The 20,684-nt window shown below is 37.2% G+C and overlaps 3 protein-coding genes across 9 annotated transcripts; all 3 read left to right on the top strand.

Moving 5' to 3' along the window:
* The first annotated feature begins 354 nt into the window (after nt 1–354).
* Nucleotides 355–5,171, top strand: LOC113574403. 4 transcript variants are annotated; one of them, XM_027005326.2, is made up of 11 exons: nt 355–457; nt 776–825; nt 971–1,041; nt 1,234–1,553; nt 2,061–2,633; nt 3,224–3,404; nt 3,548–3,701; nt 3,853–3,993; nt 4,082–4,214; nt 4,375–4,474; nt 4,597–5,171. In XM_027005326.2, the coding sequence occupies exons 2-11, from the start codon at nt 780–782 to the stop codon at nt 4,741–4,743; spliced, it is 1,866 nt and encodes a 621-aa protein (XP_026861127.2). In that variant the 5' UTR covers nt 355–457; nt 776–779; the 3' UTR covers nt 4,744–5,171. The 4 variants fall into 4 exon arrangements, with proteins under 4 accessions (XP_026861127.2, XP_026861118.2, XP_026861109.2 ...); XM_027005317.2 differs by having other exon boundaries at nt 356–457; nt 761–825; nt 2,064–2,633; XM_027005308.2 differs by having other exon boundaries at nt 357–457; nt 761–825.
* A 5,439-nt stretch (nt 5,172–10,610) lies between these two features.
* qpctlb (glutaminyl-peptide cyclotransferase-like b) lies at nt 10,611–16,394 on the top strand. 3 transcript variants are annotated; one of them, XM_035526839.1, is made up of 8 exons: nt 10,611–10,835; nt 11,257–11,427; nt 11,676–11,822; nt 11,989–12,276; nt 13,022–13,183; nt 13,721–13,820; nt 14,115–14,231; nt 14,379–16,394. In XM_035526839.1, the coding sequence occupies exons 2-8, from the start codon at nt 11,347–11,349 to the stop codon at nt 14,522–14,524; spliced, it is 1,041 nt and encodes a 346-aa protein (XP_035382732.1). In that variant the 5' UTR covers nt 10,611–10,835; nt 11,257–11,346; the 3' UTR covers nt 14,525–16,394. The 3 variants fall into 3 exon arrangements, with proteins under 3 accessions (XP_035382732.1, XP_026859741.1, XP_026859749.1); XM_027003940.2 differs by having other exon boundaries at nt 11,257–11,503; XM_027003948.2 differs by lacking the exon at nt 11,257–11,427.
* Nucleotides 16,395–16,955: 561 nt separating this feature from the next.
* LOC113573493 lies at nt 16,956–20,017 on the top strand. Of its 2 annotated transcripts, XR_003410214.2 has the most exons (5): nt 16,956–17,119; nt 17,522–18,652; nt 18,846–18,913; nt 19,223–19,354; nt 19,631–20,017. XR_003410214.2 is itself a non-coding variant. In XM_027003793.2 (4 exons), the coding sequence occupies exons 2-4, from the start codon at nt 18,851–18,853 to the stop codon at nt 19,769–19,771; spliced, it is 336 nt and encodes a 111-aa protein (XP_026859594.2). In that variant the 5' UTR covers nt 18,620–18,652; nt 18,846–18,850; the 3' UTR covers nt 19,772–20,017. The 2 variants fall into 2 exon arrangements, 1 of the variants encoding a protein (XP_026859594.2); XM_027003793.2 differs by lacking the exon at nt 16,956–17,119 and having other exon boundaries at nt 18,620–18,652.
* Nucleotides 20,018–20,684: the final 667 nt, after the last annotated feature.

Below are 20,684 nucleotides of genomic sequence, written 5' to 3'. Positions count from 1 at the left end.
AAAAGGAGAGATCAGTGCAGGCCGTGCTGGACAGTCACAAATGCAAGGTGCTCCATGTTTGTTTCAGTGATTTCAACTTGGACCTCCATCTAGTAGTAAGTATTTTCGTGAAGGTTGAGAACATGAGAACCTTTCTAAGATGGGTGATATTAGATGCATATCATTTTCCCTTTACTCAGGTAAATGCACAGTGACTATACATAGGATATTATAGTACAACACTGCAACATTGCCTGGTGCAGACAAACGCACTATTGATGACAGGCAAACACATCTGAACAAAACAATCCATGCTTCTGTTCCAAGTCTTGACTTGTGGGCTCACACAGCTTTGTTTTGTGTGGACTTGTTTGCATGCCTCAGTTGAATTTGGTCACTCTGTACCACCATATTTCTCTTGACCATCCTCTGAAGAACCAACAGAGCTCTAAAATGAAATCACTATAGAGAAATATGTGTAAGTGTTACATTATTTTGATCAGCTTGGGCTTGTGGATCCTTTAATGAATCTTTGGTGTTATTTATTTTAATTTGTGTACAAATATGTAAAAGTGAATAAGGATAACAGTGTTAGTTAGCTGTAACTCTCTCACACAAACCAATACCTTGTTAAAGTAAAGCCAGAAACTTTTTCACAGTTCTAGCATTCTAATTCTATGAGTTCATATTGTACTCCTAACCTTTCTCTGAATTGTTATTCTCTTGTTCTTATTATGTATGGTTATTCTCTCTTTGGTACATTATGTGCACAACTGATTAGTATGAAACTCTGTAGGGATATGGAGTTCACCAGACTAAATACCGCAAGTGAAAATGACAATGCAGGTACACTGCATTTTTCATTTTATTGCATTTTAGAGCCTTGTATCTTAAAACATTAATACAGAGGCAGGGCTTTGCACTGATTTGCTTGCTCTGTGTCAGCGCTCAGTGCAGCTAATGTAGCATACTTTGATAACCCCTTGTGCAGTGCTTAATTATGAGAAAGAGGTAGAAACAGAGAGTCAGCATCATCAGCCTGAGTCCCACAGCCTGCCAAGAGTGAGTTTGCTTTTTTAATTTTCTGAATCATCCTTGATACTCTAAATGGTACCCAATATTTATAGAATTTGGAAGAAATGCTTATCCAGAGAATTTACACATTTATCCAGATGACAATACCATGGGAACTGAACCAGGTAAACTACAGGAGTACATTTAATTGCATATATTGTTACCTTATTTGTCTTCCAGACCCATTTTCTGCATTCTGGATATTTTCACAGTGCCACAGAATCAAGCGCATTCTCTCCATATACCAAAGACCATAAATCTAAGTACAGAGAGCTACAGGATCAGTGCTCTAGCCACAGTGGAAAATATGGATGTATCGCTCAGTCTTCTAGCCCACCCCCACTGGCACAGCCAGGCTTCTACAGTCCCAAGATCCCTCGATCCAAACACTGTGAGCCTTCTTTGTTCTCAGCCAAGCCTTTGAAAGTGTGTTCCCCAACTGAAAACATTACTCACACTTTGCCTCTGTCCAACTCCAAGATAGCTGTTCTGAAACAAAGGTGAGATACAATAGACATGATAGTTATGTCTTGCTCAAGAATATTGCTGTTTTGTTGTATAGTTAAATTAATAACCCAATATACACATCATTGTCCCAGAGGTCCCCTGCTATCCTGCTCCATGCAGAATAGTTCTGTATTGCAAAAATTCCTTGGGTGGAGAATGGGGCAGTTATGGGAAGGTGTGACAATTCTGTTTTTTCATTTCTGTCACTCCCATACCCAGGATTCAAACAAGAACCTCAGCAGTCATGTGATGTACTGTTATTTTGTACAGACATTGTAGAGAAAGCTGTTGGTATACAAGGAATCAAGGCTATATAGGTAGTTCACAACCTATGAAAGAAAATATGTTTTTATGAGAACTTCCTTTTGAATCAAGTACATTTTAATACTGATTATGGACCTACAATATTTGTGCCTCTACAGTGTGTGCTTCAGCTCTGTTTTTATGTTCATGAATGTTTTGGTACTTAGTCTGTGGTCTTTGTGTGTTTATTTTGGTAGCAGACTATGTTGCAAACCACAAAGAATCAAGACAACATTGGTAGAAAAGCCTTGCTTGATGAAAGCGGTAATTTCAGAAACAACAGAACTGAAACAACTCGGCCAGCAGCAGCACAGCAGGCAATTTCAGTGCATAAAGGACATCCAGAATCAGTGTTTTTCCAGCCCACACCAGTCTTCACTGAATTTACCAAGTACACCAGTTTCTAGGAGGATGGAATATGTCTGGAATCATTTTTGCCCACCTCAGTCCAACAAAGATCAGCTAACACAAAGACAAAATATCCGAAGTCTCTCTAGCATGCAAAAATGTGACCAGGATCTTCCAAAAATCCAGCCGTCACTAGACCAGCCTAACAGATATTTACAGTCTTCAAGTAACAACAAGTGCAGCCCGTGCAACTGTATTCCAAACTCTCTGGATAGTTCTGACTACCTTCAATCCAGCCAATCACATGGCAGCATCACTCATGGAAACAGAAACCTGGACATGGACAAGGAGATGTTTCATTCAAAAGTCAGAAAACACTCCAGTGATGTTAGAAACAATTCATCTAGCAAAAGAAATAAGAGGTGTGTATCCTAAAAGTTAACCTACATAGTAAAAATGTGACTTGACAGCAAATAAGATGAAACTGATGATTTTATTTTTTGTTAAGTTTTTTTTTTTTTTTTTTGGCTGCCACCACCCACCTCTTTGGAGAACCATCAAGACATTATTTGTAATTATATATTGTTCATGAGCAATCCAACAGATAGGCTAAACAACAGCAAAAGGAAAAAATATGAGAACAAACAAAGCAACGAAAACAATTTTTTTTAAATAAATTACTAAATTATAACACCAGCATTATCAGTATGCTAGATGTAAAATAACATTGGTACAGTTCTACATTATCTAATGTGTGTGTACAGTATTTACATGTTAAATGTTTGTGGTGACTGCCTCAGAGGACTGGAGTCTCTGTTGTGTAATGTTTTTGTATGTCTAAGTACATGTGCTGCAATTGTTTTGCTCCTACTTTAATACATTTGATTCCTCAAGCCCAATACTAATTGAGTCAGGTTTATTAGACCAGAAAAAAAACCTGCATGGATTGCATGTATAATTTAAAATTTACCATTACATAATAATCTGACATAAGAGTTATTTCTGTGTTAAGGACTTTGTTATTCTGCAGTCAGGTGGACATAACCTCAAAGAATGTGTTTGGTCAGCCCCGAGTGGTTGCCTCACTTCGGCCATCTTGCTCTCCACAACCTATTCACAGAAGCACAATAGTGGAGGACTTGAAAAAACTAATTGTCATGGATGACACAACTGACAACTCTCAGGATGACCCGGTGAGTAGTTTTATTTTTACAAACTTGAGGCTCAAAGGAATTAGGGCAGTTCAGGCCAATGATTCTCCAAAGTGAAATTGTTGGTATTTTGTTTTGCTGATAATGCTTGTACTAAGCGACATATTTTATGTGTTTTCTAAAAGACCTCTCTTCAGCAAACAAAGACACCTGGCAGTCCTAGTCAGCTCCAAAAGCATGATTCAGCTTCTCCAAGCCCTTTAATGTTAGCCAGCCATGTCCTCAGCAAACAACCTCTGTGCAGGCCCAGCAACCTCTATCTGCAGTCTGGTCCCAGAGGTAAGATTTATCAACTAAGAAATAGTCTAACAAATTAAATGCTCTTGTTCAGTACTCTTGTCAGACCACTCCCTTGATTCTATGTCCTATTACATGATTTAAAAAAATAAAATGGGGACTGATGTTTTTTGTTTTATGTTATGTTTTTTAGTGTGCCAATCAATATCAGGGCTCGTTGAGTCTGAGGTATGGGACATGGATCTTCAGTTTGATCATGGACTCCTGCCTGTACTAAATACAGCCCATGGCCTTGATAGGAACCATTTGGTTAAGGCTGCTGAGGTCTATGAGAGTAAGAATGGGGAAAATCTGTTTTTCCTGATTGTAGTTACATGTTTTGAATTAATTATTCATTCTGAGTGGCATATTTATGTTCACAGTGCAGAGGGAGGCTAACCTCCTATATGTAGAGCCACACACCATGCATTCAGGCCTAAGTCCTGTAACATGCAGCCCATCTTACAGCTGCCAGAACATTCCAGATGATAGCCTGCCTGTCAGTGGAGACACAGAGTGAGTAGATATTTTTCTGAGAAGTAATCAATTGATAAATAATGCCATTAAATTGCCTAAATCTTAAGCCTAATCATTAAGATATCTAAAGCCCTCTACTGCTTTTACACCAGTGGTTTAGATCATCATGTGAACACTTATAAGTTAATTTGTCATATAGACTTCTTTTAGGATGTTTTGAAGACAATTTTGTTGAATTTCCTGACCCGCTGTCTCACCTGGAAATGACACTGAGAAAGCTAAGCAGTGATCTTGTAAAGGTAAGCTTATTTTGCAGTTATGAATGCCAAATACAACCTCATAGTGCAGGTGTTCTGTGTGTACTCTGCCTGAGGACAGACATACACGTCATTGCCATGTGTTTGTCCTCTGTCTGACTCAGGAAAAGAAGAACAAAGTGGCTTTGATGGCAGAGGTACTCAAACTTCGCATGAGCAACCAGCACCTGAAAGAAGAGTCTCTGTCTGCTAATGCACAGCTACAAAAAATCTACCAAATGTTTAATGACAGTAAACAGAACAATGTGTGAAAAACACATCAAAATCTGAATTTCTTGTACTTTAATCAAGTTTAAAAAGGTAGCAACACGATGTGCAAAGTGTTTAAATTTCACAAAAGTTATAACTCAAAAGATATTCTACTGGGAGGTGCATTAAAGCTTTGGCATGACCTGCAACCAGAGTGAGTTTGTAGTATAAGTAACATACAGTATTAATAAAAATAAAGGTACTCTAAATAGGCAATAAACAAACCTGAGTATATGTTCCTATTATTAGCAAATATTAAGTGCATTTCCTTTGATGAAAATAATTGTTATATTACAAAAAAACAACACAACAACACAACTGCCACAAAATAATAAATTGTTAACAAGAACAGTATTTATTACCACTGATAATCTTAGTACTTTATGGAATAAAAATACAGACCCTTTGAGTACCTGCTTCTCTTTCAAAATCATTTGAAAGTAGACTGCACCCAGTGAATAAATGAATTATTTCAAATTAATGTAGTAAATGGCAAATTTAACAAGTAAATAACTGGAATCTTAATTTTTTGGTGGACATCTGCACTCAGTTACTGTTATGGTAAATAATGCTAGTATATTTAACTATTTATCAATGTCTTTGAAGGTATTTTAAGACTCAGCAGTATGACACTGCCTTTGAATGACTAGATTTTGGTGTATGCCAAAGGAGAAGACTCAAAAAACGTACTTCCTTCCTGTGATTACAGTATACACTTAGAAGGTGAAAGGGTGTAGTACAGACCCACTGCAGGAGCACTTGCTCAGGGCTTTCCACTGGGAGGAAAGCACATATCTCTGTGTGCTAATAACATGTGCAGCGGGCTTGGTACACAGTCCTCCTCTTCCCCTTCTGCATCCTGGACTTCACTGCGCACATTGCGGTTTTGCTGACGACTGAAGTGACGGGCCTTTAGACTAAAATAAAGAAAGAATATGGTTAGGACAAAAGGGAGTCTGTGAACTCTTATCAAAACATATTGCTAATAGAGGAATTTTGCAGGCCTACCAATACACATGTCTCTCTTGCTTAGGCATGATGTGCCACAAGTTGGCCAGCTCTTTAGTAACCACAGTAGACGGCATGCCAGGATGAGTTCTGATCAGAGGTCAGGGATATGTTTGTGTTTCCATCCATTATTGTCTTACAAATCTCCTAAATCCTCCAAGACGCACTAAAGGAGACTACATTATAGGCAGTAAAGAAGATCTAGACTCACCTAAGATACAATCTCCTGTTCATGCGACAAAACATGATAAAACCATTCACACATTTCTTCTTCATGCCAGGGTTTGTTACTGCCTGGCCCTTTCTGGAGATTCTCTTGTGGTAAACTTTGTTTGTTTTCTTCATACGAATATGCTTCTTCGGCGTCCAGGTTACATCATCTGAACCTCTATCCTCTTCTTCACTCTAAGAAAAGACACAAGTCACATGGAGATAGTGCTGGCATAAAAACAAGCATTCGGTGATTTAAGTCCAAATAAATGTTTTTTTTTAAAATCATTTTTCAACTTTAAATGAATAGCGTGATGTGGTGGTTTCTCAACAAAGGTCATTAGCGAATGTAGCAAGCCTACACATTTATACTTATCAAATTCAGATTCTATGAATATGTTGACTGGAAACATATCTGCCCACCCACTCTCCCTGGTAAATTCGTGTAAAGGATAAAAGACAAGCCACATTTTGCAGGGTTAGAGATATCATTGGGGAGATACAGCCCTACATATCTGATCCTCAACAATGGCTACTGGCAGATGTGCCAGAATGGTAAGTTTAGTTGTCAACATTATTTATATATCCATATAGTAACTGTTAATTGTAAAAATCAATTGTCTATCTGTGTGTACTATTATACTTCAGATATATAATCCACCCATTTGCTTATTGTACCATTAGGCTCTAATATTTTATGATTTACATTATATTTTATATTTATAGTGGCAATTTAAAGTTTTTTAGTTAGCCATTCTTAATTGAATGCAGCAAACCTACACTGATAGTATGCACATTTTGACCAGATAGTGCACTCATATCATTTAAATTTACTCACCCAGTCACCTGGAGAATGGCATGACAAGCTGCATTCTTTAAGAACAACAGGTTTAGGAGTCACCCAAACATCTTCAAATAATGCTGTAATAGGAAAAAAATTAAAAGCAATAAAGATGACAGTCTTATTTATAATTTCTCTGTGTAAGCCATTTAGATAATAGATAAGACTTTGAAGCAGTATTTTCTACTATTCCTCTAATTCCCTGGATATTCATTTTCTGCCAATTGTATATATATTTTATATATAGACAAAGACAGCCTGGGCAGCTGGCGTGGAATGCACAGTTAAGACGTCTTACTCTGCAGCTCCTCTTGTCCCTCAGGCAATAGTGGGTGACTAAGGCCACGAGCTGGTGATGTGAGCAGAGAGGGACTGAGATGTAGGCTCTCCCCAGCTCCCAGCAGTGGGAAAAATGGCAGAACAGGTGTCTGTGGGAGTGTAGGACTAGTAGGCATCCTCTTTGTTGCCAAAGGTGAAAGGACTCCAAGCATATGGTCTTTCAGAAGAAAGGACCTGGGGACATAATAAAGACAAAAACACAGGCCCACGTACATATTGAGGTTGCTTCAGTAATACTGTTATTTGGCTAGCAGGTTTTACCACCAACAAGAAGACAGGGAAATGTAATATTGTGGCACTCTCACTTGAAATGCTGGTGTGGTCACCTCTAACCATCTGCTCAGATTTCTAATTTACTGGAGGGAGGATTGCAAATTTATTGCAATTTTTTTTTTCTTTATGCTGCAAATCTTCTACTTCTAAATTCAATTTCCTTTCATTATTTGTCTTGTAAATGTTTAACTCATTCACATATAAATGGGTACCAACCCTGAAGGTGGAGTGTCAAGGTCTTTTCTTCCTGGACTTCCATCCTCACTTCCTGTCCTATCATCACAAACAGAGCAGTGGCTTCCAAGACAAGGTGATTCCTGATCCACAGTGCTTCCTGCTTACAGACATGTAAGCACATGTCTCACAGATGTCTTATTCTACCACTTGCTCTATCTAATAAAAGCACTTCCTGTACTCTACCTGACTATGCACAGTGCTAAGCAGTATAGATAAAAATCAATATAACAATACTTTCTAATTATATTTGGGGATATTTGTTTGAATAATAAAGTTAATGAATCCATGCTTCCTGACTACAGATACTATATGCTACAAGAATACAACACAGAAAAAAAACGATATAAATTGTTTTAATTGGACTGTTTTGTTCTTTTAAAATTGGTGCATCCTTGTGTAGGATGCTTACATAGTGCTGTAATTGTTAACCTGACAGAAACCAGATATTCATAAATTAAACTTCAAATTTTACATCCACATTTATTGTGTGCATATAGGAACAACTGAAGGTAGCAACCATACATAGCCTTGAACCCAACCACAAGACCAAAAAGTGAGTGTCCATCATGGTGCCCATAATAAGCATAAAAAAATAGAAATTAAAAATACACTTTAAAATTGTTCACTAAAATAATCCTTACATACAATCATCTACTTCTGCTTTTTAGTGCACTGGCAGCAGAGACAGCACTATTTTATAGACTAGAATAGGGATTCAACTATAACTTTTTTTGTGACTGAGGTTGACAAAAATAAAATCTAAAATCCTTCTGATATTATATTGCTATTTGCAAACTCAATACAGGTTTGGTGTAAGAAATTTCAATCTTATCTGTCAGGGTTATAAAAAACAAAACATTTAAAAAAATTAATCCACTATAGGTTCAGGAGCAAATTGTGGTTTTTTTTAGCCAGCAAAATTAAGCCATGGACCTAAATATAATGTATGGTACATACGTGATACCATTTAACCACACATCAGCAAATTAAGACGAAACTTATAAACTCCTTTACCTGTTCCAGAAGAGGACATGGTTGGCAATAGTGCATTAAGACTGTAGTTGGAATCAGAAGAACTTGGCACTGAGGTGTCAACATCAACCTGCCACGTGCTTTGTTCAGTCCCACATATAGCTGGATACTCTGCCTCTTTACTGACATTTCTATCAGGATCTTTTTCATGAAGGCTCAAATTTTTGTCATCAAATGGTTCTACAAAAATTTACATTAAAAAGTTAGCAGAAAAACAACACAGGTGCATCTCTTTCTATGCTAATGTACGCCACACAGTTTACTGTACTTTTCTTTGTACAGTATGTCTGTTCAGTTGCAAGGCTTGACCTGGATTCAGTGTGGTTTTCTTGCGTGAGCGGGAACAACTGTACTTGCGCTTTGCTTTCAGTAAGTGTGGGGGTGTGCTAGGCTCCGGCTCGTGCATGTCTTCACTCTCTGAGTCAGATTCTTCTCTCATTCAAACACACAAAAACTGGATGAATACATACATCAACTTACATACATTACCTTCCAAATTTGAAAAGGATGAGTTTTACATAATGAACATCACAGAAATTAACTGCACCTCTCTCATTGACTTCTGGGAGGCAGTGAGAAGGGAGGCTACTCTGTAAACTCTGTATATGACTCTGAAGAAAATCAAAGTATTGCAGCATGTGGATAAGTGTCTCCTTCTGTTGGGAAAGAAATATGGCCAACAATGACGATTTTACACTGCATAACTACGGATAACAGGGGTATCTCAGCAAAGCGCTGTTACCTTACTAAGACCTCGGCCACTGGCTGTCTCAGAAATGGGTAGCAAACAACCTATCTCTTTCAGGCTGTTGTTCCAGGTTGTGTTCCAGTCATAGCAATCTCTACAATGATTCAAAATCTTTATCAGTCATAATACTATAGTCCTTAAAAGTCACTCATCCAGGGTAAATTACTAAATTGTTCGTTACTTCATTACAACTGACTGTTGTAATTAATCACCTCTTCTTCCGAGTCTTGTCTTTCATTTTCACGGTAGCTGGGGCCATTGCTTTGGCGAGGGATGAAGCATCAAGGTGAGGTGTAACCTGCAGTAAAGACAAAGTGTTAACCAGCCAGCTAGTTAGCCAAGAATTTATTTTTTAGTCTCGACAACCAGTACTGGACATTTAGACTTAAATGACTACATCAGTGTACTAGCTATGTAACCTAGTTAGCTAGCTAGTTAGCTGTGCACTGTGTGGACTGAAAATCAAGATAGCCAACCCTAGATTAGGTTAGCTAGTTAGCTAAGTCAACTGACTGCTCCTAACATTTGGTTATGTAGCGAAGTGTTTTTAATCGTTATTAAAAGTGCTTCTCAAATTTTTTCATATTATTATTTCTTAGTAATTGACATACCTGTCCTTTATTACTTAAAATACTTTATTTACTCAAAACCGCCTTTGATAGATTATCAAGACAGTAACAGGGCAGCATTGCTCATTCAGCTGCCATTGGCTGAATATCGCCAAATAGCCAATCATTTTTTGCCGTGGAGCTGATTGGCTAATGAAAATCTCTGCGTTAGATTTCTAAGCTTAAATGTATTTTAGTTTCCAATGGGCACAGGTAACATTGTAAATGTTGCTTAACTGCACAGGCTGCGCGTTTCTTAATTAAAGCGTTATACGGCTGTAACGTCTTCCAATTTAACTTGACACGATATTTAATATTGTTCACATGGAGAACTTTTGTGTGCTCTGCTGGGCACTTACTGTATATAATACAAACTGTGACCCCATGGGGGTAGCTCTTGCCTCTAAACCGTACCATTTTAGGTTTATTATATAGAATCTGATGAATGCTTCATGCTTTAATGCTTAATACAGCGCTCTAGTTTAGTATCATACAAACATTTGAATAATAAAAAAAAAATGTTCCCTGGGTCTTTAAACCGTACAGGACTTTCAGTCATACCGTCTCCGAAGAGCTGCAATGGTGTGGTGTGCCAGACTACCTCTTGCCTGTAGGGACTAGGAACGCTGACACGTCGGACAGAACTGCTAATTAAAAAACAGTTCAATGAACAGTCATCTTGACTGACCGTGACGATTGTACTGCTCTCACCGAGCGACTGTATCAAGATTCAGCACTGATCGCTGTCCATTTGCGCAAGCTGGCTGATCACTGCGTGTCACTTGAGGGAGAATGCAGGTAACTGCAGCTGGTGTTAATACACAGCGTATTGATTTTTTTATAGCTATGCTTATACAGGAACGAATTCAGAGACTGCGAATGAAAAGGAGTATTTTTGCTATGTCCTGCGCATTTACTGCTACGTTTATTAATGTGTAGTCTCTCTGTCAAATTAACATATATGTTAATGAAGTTAATTCCGAGGCTCCGACGTTAAGTGCTACATTATTGTAGATTTTTGTTTAACGTAGCAGTTTTTCCACAGTAATCCGAAAATTCAAAGAGGAAGGCAGAGAGATTCATTTTAATGTATAGCACTACTGCTAATTGGACGTTAACGTTTGTGCCGTGGAGTTTGTTTAAACTTGGCGGTGTAAATCACGCCCCACATATTAAGCTATTTTACATGATTGTTTATCTCTTTTCCTAATGCTCGCAGATTCCACTACTTGCTGTACTCCTTGCAGTTTGAGATGAGTAGCATAAGGTATAAGACTGCTGCGTTTAAATTGAGCTGCTTTCATGGCCCATGCCACCAGCGGCGAATGTGCCGAGTGCGAATGTTTCTGCTGTGCTTGTGCATACTGCTGGGAATGGCTCTGACTCTGGGGTTAGTGTTATCTGCCAATGAAACAAATAGACAAGAAAATATTTCAGTCAGGGTTCCAGATCTTAACAACGATAAGGTGGGTGTCATGCATATGTCTGTCTTTAGTTGTTGACTAAATGGTAGATAATAAGATAATAAAGGTAATACGGCTGCACACATCGTATGGCATGATACCAAATTACTACCTATTACTTATGTGTACATAAAACATGTGCTTGTCTCCTGTGCAATTTAACAATTTTCCTCAGCTGACTCACAGGCCAAGTAAGCCTACTGCAGCCCAAGTGAAACGACTGGTCTCTCAGGTGAACTGGGGTAGACTATGGTATGCCCATCTCAAGCCATTACTTATAGAGCGAAATCCGGGTTCCCGTGGTAGCCTTGCTGTTCAAAGGGTAAGGTATCAAAGGGATTAGTTGACTGTAGCACTTTAAGCAAGTGAATTCTTTTGCATGAAATCATTTTTTAAAATAATTAAAATTTTATTTAATTTTTTAAAAAACATTTTCTAAATTATTCCTTTAATTATTTATTTCCCTCCTCATCTGCATTACAATACAGCATATTTCCTCACTCTTGGACTCTCTCTCTGCGGGATGGTCAGTGGAGATTGATTCCTTTAACTCTGAAACCCCTCGTGGTCCAATTAACTTCTCTAACATCCTGGCAGTGTTAGACCCCATGGCTCCACGCCGACTGCTGTTGGCTTGTCACTATGACACAAAGATAATAGGTCCCCTTGACCAGAAGCAGGTCTTTTTGGGGGCTACTGACTCAGCAGTTTCTTGTGCTATGATGCTGGAGCTCGTCACTGCACTAGACATACATCTGAAAAAGCTTAAACAGCAGGTGAGTTAATACACAGCATCCCTCCCTGTGCTGAATTCACTTATGCAGTGTTTTATTTTTTTTGTATTCTGCTGCACACATATAAACAGTGTAGGTGCACTGTAGGTGTTAATTCAATGCTGGTTATTTTTCTGTATAGAGGTGTGTGTAAATACAGATTGTAGATGAGTCTACAATCTTCTGAATCCAATGAAGATGTATGGCAATGTGTACCTTGAACTGTCAATGATGATAGTTACTACTTACCTGGAATTTCTAAGGAAGTATATCACATTAGAACTTAAGACAGAAAATCTGCATGCTTTATATATTATCCTCAGTACTTCACAGGTTGCTTTTTGAGGGTAAATAGGTGCTTCTGAGCCCTAAAAGTACATCTCTGTCAGAACTATGAATAGCCAGCTAGCCACAGTGCTCTAGTGTTACTGTTACTGGCACTGTTACTTAATCTGTAATGAAGACAAGTGCTTCTGCATTGTACCAATGTAATTTCTTTGCAAATCCACAATTTCAAACTTTGCCCTTTAATGGCATAAAACTTTGAGCATTTTACTTTACACCAGTTATGAAGGTAACCTATAAGGTGATAATGATCTGAAAAGTAGAATGCTTCACTGATTAGATAGATAGGATAAAAGCTAACAAACAAAAGCAAACAGTTTATTGTCAGCTAACAAACTCTGTGTTTGGTTTATACATTTACAGAAAAAGTCACAGCTTTGGTTTGTCTCTCGCCTTTATAAAGAGTGCTCAAGTGACACTACAGTTAGTCTTCTTTGATGGTGAAGAAGCATTTGAGGAGAGGTCCCCCACTGACTCGTTGTATGGTTCCCGCCATCTCGCTGACTACATGTCCCAAGTTCCACATCCTCCAGCCTCTGAACATACTACACTGCTGCATGCCATTGTAAGAGTGCTTGTGTGTGTGGTGCATACACACACACACACACACACACACACACACACACACACACACACACACACACACACATATATGTACAAATATATATTTGTATATATATATCTATATATATCTATCTATCTATCTATATATATATCTATCTATCTATATATATCTATCTATCTATCTATATATATATATATATATATATATATATATATATATATAATATTTGTATATGTGTGTGTATGTGTGTGTTTTTGAAAGATGTCCTTCATCAGCTGTGCAAGCAAACTGTTTCTGAAGTTCTAGGAGTTGAAACCAATTTATGTTTAAATCATAGTATTCATTCAATATGGTTCTAAAGTTCAGAGAGGATAGACCAATTTGTTCTTCAGTACTATAGCCTGCAATGCAACCTTTACATGTGCTACATGTAAACTATATATATATGAATATATATGAATTTTCCTTTGTCTTGTGTAGTTTTGATCAACTTTATGTAATAATGTCCTCTTATCATGTTGTTATTGGGATTGCCAGGATCTCTTTGTTCTATTGGATCTGATTGGTGCCCCAAGTCCTACATTTGTTAACCATTTTGAGAATACAGCTCGTTGGTTTGAACGTCTTATATCTGCAGGTAATGCATCAGTCTAAATCTAACTGGGGAGATTTAAATTTATTAGCATCTTAATTTATTCAATTTGTTCTTCACATTCAGAATGAATAATGGTATGACCATTTCTTGAATTAATTTGATCTGTAATAAGTCTCTTTGTAAAGAGGTGTAAAGCGGGGTCATATTTTAGCTTTTTGAATATGCTACTGTTGCTGTATTCAGTTAGTTACAATAATTTTAATTATTAAATAAATGATCATTTAGCATTTTATTCTGAGAATACTCTGTTCCTCTCTGGATGGGCCTGTCTTCAAGAAAAGAGACTCCATAACCTGGGCCTCCTCTCTTCCTACTCCACTGAGCAGACCTACTTCAAGAAGGACATAATCATGGCTCCAGTAGAAGATGACCATACACCTTTCCTTCAGAGGGGTAAGAAATGAGCTGACTGAATTAAGTTTAGACAACTTAATCTTAAACCATTAAACCTTTTGCCCAAGGACTTTGTCTTATTTTTCCAAAGAGCTAAATATTTCTCTTCGTCTCCCATTCTCTTTGGCTGTCTATTGCTAAATGTAGGAGTTCCAGTGCTACACATCATTGCTACACCCTTCCCTTCCTATTTGCATTCAGTGGAGGACACTGCAGACAAGGTTCACAGTGATACTGTGGAAAATCTCACCAAAGTTCTGGTGGTCTTTTTAGCAGAATATCTTGGACTGTAGGAGAATGTTATATCCCTCATTAAGACTATACCTCTGCCATCATAACATCCAGTACAAGTTGTCATAAAACAAGGATCTATAATGTATGAGATAATGTGTGAGCTGCTTTTCCAGGTTGAAACTTTTCCAGCAACAATCAAGAACTAATCAATCAGTCATATCCCAAATAATAATCATTAATAATTAATCATCTGGATTTCAGTCAATGCGCATCTACTAGTACCCTTGAATAATGTTTAATAATGTTGGTGAGATAGTGGCTTACTGGTTCATCCTAAAATGCCTCAATATTATTTTTCCTGTATGTCTGGTAGCATTTGATCCAGCTTTCCAGCTTATGGCCTGCTATTTCATTGGTCATTGAAATGCGGTTCACCATTGTTTCAAGTTGTTAGACATAATACATTACAAATCAATACTGACTCTTTGTGTTTGAAAATGATCAGGAAACCTATTCAATATGTTAGCCATACATTTTATAGATACCTCTGATTTGCATTGTCTTAATGTTCATTTGGCTTTAAATGGCAAGCATGTAATTAGCTAATGCCATTTTGTGTATTACATTATATTATATAGACATACGAGATGTGTGCAAAGCTAGAGTCAATGAATATAGTGAATTTAAAGAAAAAATGCTCAGTAAGCTACTATTTCACATGGCATGAGCTACAAATTGTAGGCCCTTGCTCCATACAGACAAATTGAAGAACTTGGTACCTGGAATACATTTGGTACAAAATTGTACCTGGAATATTTTCTTTAAAACTTGGTCAGGTTATTGTGCATGAGTTTATCTTCTCTTAGCTCTCCCAATGGATTATACGATAGGTCAACCAGTGCTTGTTTTAGGCATGAAAATTTGTAATTTTCCTTTGGAACATCCATTCTACATTATAAGCTCAACATGTATCTTTCAGTACTAGTATACAATTGTCCACATCACTGGTTTAACAGATCACCTTGTACCTCACTTAATGGCTAACCGCAAAAAGACAACACTCCAAATGCTAGTAAGATAGGAATTGCAATGGTCTGAAACACCAAAAAGAAAAATTACTTAAATTCTCAGTGGTCAGTATGTCCTTTCCTTTTAAATAGTAGGAAAGATGAATATCCTGCCTTCTGTGCACTTTGCCAGACTTAAAAACTGATACCAAGTTTGGTGATTAAAGCATTCATTTCTAGATGAAATTGGTTAATTCTGTTATCTAAATAAGACAGGTTATGGTTTTAATTTTGTGAGGTGTAGTGGCATATTCCTGTCCCCTGATTGTCCTCCTTTTGGTGGTGTGATGTTCTCCTTTTAGGGGTTATTAAAATGGCCACTCTATATATTGGGTGCCTTTATTACTGAATTTTGCTGTGAACAGGGCATTGTGCTAGTTGGTGAATTTGTGTGAAAGGTAATGTTGTTAAACAGCTATGCCAAGGCAGATGTTGGAACTATGATGTAGGCCAACATCAAAGAAACATTTGGAGGGGAGTAATGGATATTAGAGTGCAATAATAATCAAAATGTAGGGCATGCAACATAGACAACACTCAGTAAAGTCTTTTAACTCAATACTGTTGGTGAGTACTGAATGCACATGATAAAATGTAGTTAAATAATATACAATAACCTGCCTAAACCTATAACAATAATTGCATAAAATACTGTTGCTTTCCATTTTCATTGGCCTTTTGTTTTGAAATAGAGTAAATATTATCAGAGAAATTCCAGTACCTCCATTGTGCTGCAATGTCACATTTCTGTAGGCCACTATCTGCTGATTATCTCAAAGTCGTAGGCTATGCAATATAAAGTATAGACTACAGTTTGCATAGAATGCTGTAAATTATTTTTAAAATAAAAGAAAATGTCTTAGTTTTGCCTTTGTCTTTTTTAATATTTTGGAGGTATGGTAGGTCAATGTGCTTTGCACATGTTCTTGTCACCAATCTTACCAGCTATTCCACATGTTAAACTTGTACAATATTTAGCGATATCTATGAGTTGTATTTTTGCAGGTGCAGCAATTATAAAAAAGTATAAAATATTACATTTAGCTTGTGCTTTTATCTGAAGTGACTTACAATTATGACTGAGTACAACTTGAGCAATTAAGGGTTAAGGGCCTTGCTCAGGGGCCCAACAGTGACAACGGTGGGCTTGAATCAGCAACATACCTATTACAAATCAATTACCTGAACCACTGAGCTACCACTGCCCTTATATAATAGAAAATTACTTTCAAGTTTTCCCTGATGTTACAAAGCTGATACAACTAATGGAATGTTTGCTGGATTAACTCTGCTAAAACAGACAAAGCCTAAAAACGTGCAAGGCTGTGCTGTTCCAGTGCTGGTGACGAAAACTCTTGGGTTGCACAAGGTTACACAACACTAGGACGGAATGTGTTCAGTCAATCACTAGAGGACGGTGTTGAGTAAGGAAAACTATAGTTCATGCCGAGTAAAACAAATAAGGTTAGGTTGAAAGGTGGTAGATCTCGTATGTTTGGAAGGTATAGCAAAAATGTTACTGTACATTAAATCTTGCCCTTATCGCCAGTGACGTTCTAAATAAATATCAACATCTCACTGACAACGGTAAAGTATATAAAGCTACTTTACTTACCTGAGCCTGGCTAGCTAAATAAGCCGTAGCATATAAAGCTAGTGTAAGCTAAGTAGCTAGCTAGATAACGTTTAGCTACCTATACAAAGAATTGAGTTTGAAAATTTGAGCACTATTAATTAGCAGTTAGGGTTATTTGATAAATAATTGCACGTTTTCTGCATCCATTTGCTGTTAAAATGTCGGGTCGTCAAGCATATTTTAAACGCTAGTTAGATGAATAGAGCTTCATATCTAGGTAAACCTTTTAGCTAAATGAATCAACAATGAGAAGTCAGAGAGGCTAGCGCTTGTGGGTTTATTTATTTAGCTAGCTAGCTAGCTAGTTAGTTAGCACCGTACCCTGCCACTTAAGTTAACCTTCCTTTCTGTAGGTTATCGTCGCCATGGTGCGTCACAGCACATTGCAGAAACAGGTGTTATCACTGTACCGTCAGTTCCTACGCGCTGGGCGAGATAAGCCGGGTTTTCTACCGAGGATACGTGAGGAATTCCGCTCAAACGCTGCCATAAAAAAGACAGATGTCATGTATATAGAATATGTTTATCGGCGTGCCCAAAGACAACTGGAACAATTAAAAGATGTAAATACGAAACAACTGGGATTCTTTTGCAAGCCTAAAGAGGACCGCTGATTGTTGCCCCTCAACGTTAAAATTTTTCTTGAATTGGGAAGCAAACGGACAAACTGTATTCTAGTAGTGCAGAGAACTTGTGTGTATATGGCAGGTATTAAAATGAATGATGGATAGATACCAGTAAACAGTTTAAAATAAAAGAAATAATAAATATTTAAACTTGTCTGTAGACTTTTTGCCACTGGCGTATTCTACTGCCAGGTATAAGGCTACTGCACTCGTATTTACATACAGAATTCATGCAAAGGAAACTATGCAATAGTGCATGCGATTATCACTGGAAAATTCTGAATCCCACGACAAGGGGGCTGAATAAAGGATTAACTGATTGTTTGTTTGCTGTTTACTAATTTTTTGTTAGCTAAGATATCAAGCTCCCAGGCCTCTGATAGAGGTCCTGAGCTTGAAGGAGGAGGATGACTAGGGAATTTATATATACATATATATGTTTGTGTGTGTGTGGTGAAGGTTAAAGGGAAAGTTCACCCAAGATCACATCTGATGTCTGTTAGATGTGTCGAACAGTTTTTGTATTAATATATGTAGTTGGATATTGTATTAATATGCTTTAGTTGTTTTTTTCTTCTTTTGCTTCTTCACTACCAACAACTGGCAAACTAAATTAGAATGCATGCATAAATGATTTATCAATGTTAATTCCTTCATTTTGGCATTGAATGGTGTTCGCTGACGATGGTGGGTGTTTTATTTTAAATCAAATAAATATGGTCAAATGTGAAGTAAAGCATGTATTCAAAAGCACCGATTTGGCATAACCACTAGGGGGCACTAATATTTACAAGCTATCTTATTTAACTCAAGCAAGCGGAAAGGCAGCGTATGTAAACAGGAAGTGAAAAGGTTTGGGTAAGTGCACGGTTATGGTGTTATGGCTGTCTTGAAAACAAAATACGATAATTTAATTATTTTACTGTCATAGTAAGATAAGACAAGAATATGTAATGTGTGCTTTAGTTGTTTATATATATATATATATATATATATATATATATATATATTTTTTTTTTCATACACACACTTATTTTTTTATTCCAAACAGAAAATATGGCGGATCTGAGGAGGGAAAACTCGAGCAGTGAGATGTCGGATGCTCAATTAATGCAGCAGGTTAGTCGACAAATATTACCGCTAGCTAGATGCTAGCTTGCAAAGTTAGTCGTAACGCTGTTAAGTCTGTTACACAAGGAATCACTGATATTTTCCACACATATGAGAAAAGATAAAGAAAGTTTTTCAGCCTGCTAATATTAACAATGTCATACAGGGTCCTACTAAACTTTTAGATCGCATCCTAATTGGTAATGTGCATTCTCAACGAAAGCATAAACATTACCAAATATTGCTGTTGCTATACATTAGTTGCATAAAACGCTGTAATTTTAGGTCTTTAGCTGTAAATGTATTTGTAAATTGCAGTTGGCTCTACTTGGCTGGCTTACGACTGACAGTGTAGCGTGCAAAGAATTCCTGACTGCTGTTACTGGCATACAAGTGGCACGAGAAGTACTCAATAGACTATCCGGGCAAGGAAAAGTGGATGCTTATAGGGTAAGGCATTATTGAATACTACTATAAATATTGTAGTTATTATTAATACTTATTACTATTATGTTGTTATTAATGCTAAGCAATAGCTCCTGAAGATCTCAAGCTGTAGAGGCAATAGCTTTAGCTAAATACAAATAGTTGATTATAAATGTTTGCTCATTTGTCCATGATAAGAGCACACTACCGCAGTGTTCACCTTTTGTCAGAGTATTTGACATTAATTGTGCCCATTAATTCATGCACATAAAGATTACCTTTATTGATGTATGTCCACAGAAAGAATGCATTCAAAATGTGGCTGACTTTGTGAGAAGAAATCCTAGGGCCTCTCAGCAGGAGCTGAACGCAGAAGTTGAGAAGAATGTGCATCTGTTTGCCTCCAGAGTGCAGGCCTTAGACCATACCACTCTCCTCTGAAAGTTACTTTCAGCTAGGACCTTAAATGCTGACCCGTTTCTAGTTTTTCCATCTAACATCTCCTTTTCTTTTTGGCTTTTTTTAATCATTATATGTGCTTATGTATTTCTTTAATATATAATGTAATTTCGAATTGTTTTTGTATTGTATGTCAATGTCCATCACCTTGTTTTTAAATTACACTTTGAACATTGGTTTAGTTAGATAAATTGTTGAGTGGAATAAACAGTTTTTGAGTCCTTTTAATGTTGTTTGCACTTGAAATTTACTTATATGTACTTATTGGCCCTTATCCAAAATTACTTCATTTTTATTAGACTTTGATTCTTTACAAAGAGTAATGCACTGTTTAGTGTTTATAGAATTTGTGTACACACAAGTCTTAAATAAAAAGGGGAGAAAAACATAGGAAGACTAGGAAGAGAACAAGAGAGAAGAAGATGCAGGAGATTATCATAAGCTTTGGTTCATCATTGTGTTCATTAAACAGCACCTGCAATGAATTCCATTATGCAGATTCACATCTCAGACCCCTTGATGACTTTAAAGACAGCATTGCTTGCTGTATTCAAGCCATTGATTAGTGACAGTACATTTAGAAATACATATGCAGCATAACAGTTGTACTAATGGATTATAGAGCATGTTAACTCTGAGAAATAGGGAAAAATAAGTTCATATAGCACAAGACATGATACTCTTTTGATATAGCATCTCGAATGCACCTGGGCACTTACATGCAATAGCCAGTACTCTAATGATTGGGGGACACTGTCTTGTGAGCTGCCCCCAAAGATGAAAGGAAATGTGTGACTGGTCAGAGAGAACAAAGCAGTGCAGTCTCATCTGGTCTACAATCTGAGCACAATAGAGGAAGAACAGCACTCTACTGCTATATGTTTGGGTGTATTTC

The sequence above is a fragment of the Electrophorus electricus genome, chromosome 6 (genome assembly GCF_013358815.1).
Source record: "Electrophorus electricus isolate fEleEle1 chromosome 6, fEleEle1.pri, whole genome shotgun sequence".
Taxonomy (NCBI): Eukaryota; Metazoa; Chordata; class Actinopteri; order Gymnotiformes; family Gymnotidae; genus Electrophorus; species Electrophorus electricus.
The sequence above is the reverse complement of the archived record's forward strand: the minus strand, read 5'-3'. Positions and strand labels throughout refer to the sequence as shown.

What these genes read in the sequence shown, in the direction of transcription:
- LOC113573493 (XM_027003793.2), top strand. Translation starts at nt 18,851, where the DNA reads ATGGCGGATCTGAGGAGGGAAAACTCGAGCAGTGAGATGTCGGATGCT. An exon ending in ATGCTCAATTAATGCAGCAG is followed by an intron (nt 18,914 to 19,222) that starts GTTAGTCGACAA and finishes TGTAAATTGCAG; the next exon opens with TTGGCTCTACTTGGCTGGCT. An exon ending in GAAAAGTGGATGCTTATAGG is followed by an intron (nt 19,355 to 19,630) that starts GTAAGGCATTAT and finishes GTATGTCCACAG; the next exon opens with AAAGAATGCATTCAAAATGT.
- LOC113574403 (XM_027005308.2), top strand. Translation starts at nt 762, where the DNA reads ATGAAACTCTGTAGGGATATGGAGTTCACCAGACTAAATACCGCAAGT. An exon ending in ACAACTCTCAGGATGACCCG is followed by an intron (nt 3,405 to 3,547) that starts GTGAGTAGTTTT and finishes GTTTTCTAAAAG; the next exon opens with ACCTCTCTTCAGCAAACAAA. An exon ending in CCTGTCAGTGGAGACACAGA is followed by an intron (nt 4,215 to 4,374) that starts GTGAGTAGATAT and finishes TTTGTCATATAG; the next exon opens with ACTTCTTTTAGGATGTTTTG.
- qpctlb (XM_027003940.2), top strand. Translation starts at nt 11,291, where the DNA reads ATGAGTAGCATAAGGTATAAGACTGCTGCGTTTAAATTGAGCTGCTTT. An exon ending in TGAAAAAGCTTAAACAGCAG is followed by an intron (nt 12,277 to 13,021) that starts GTGAGTTAATAC and finishes GCCTTTATAAAG; the next exon opens with AGTGCTCAAGTGACACTACA. An exon ending in TACACCTTTCCTTCAGAGGG is followed by an intron (nt 14,232 to 14,378) that starts GTAAGAAATGAG and finishes TGCTAAATGTAG; the next exon opens with GAGTTCCAGTGCTACACATC.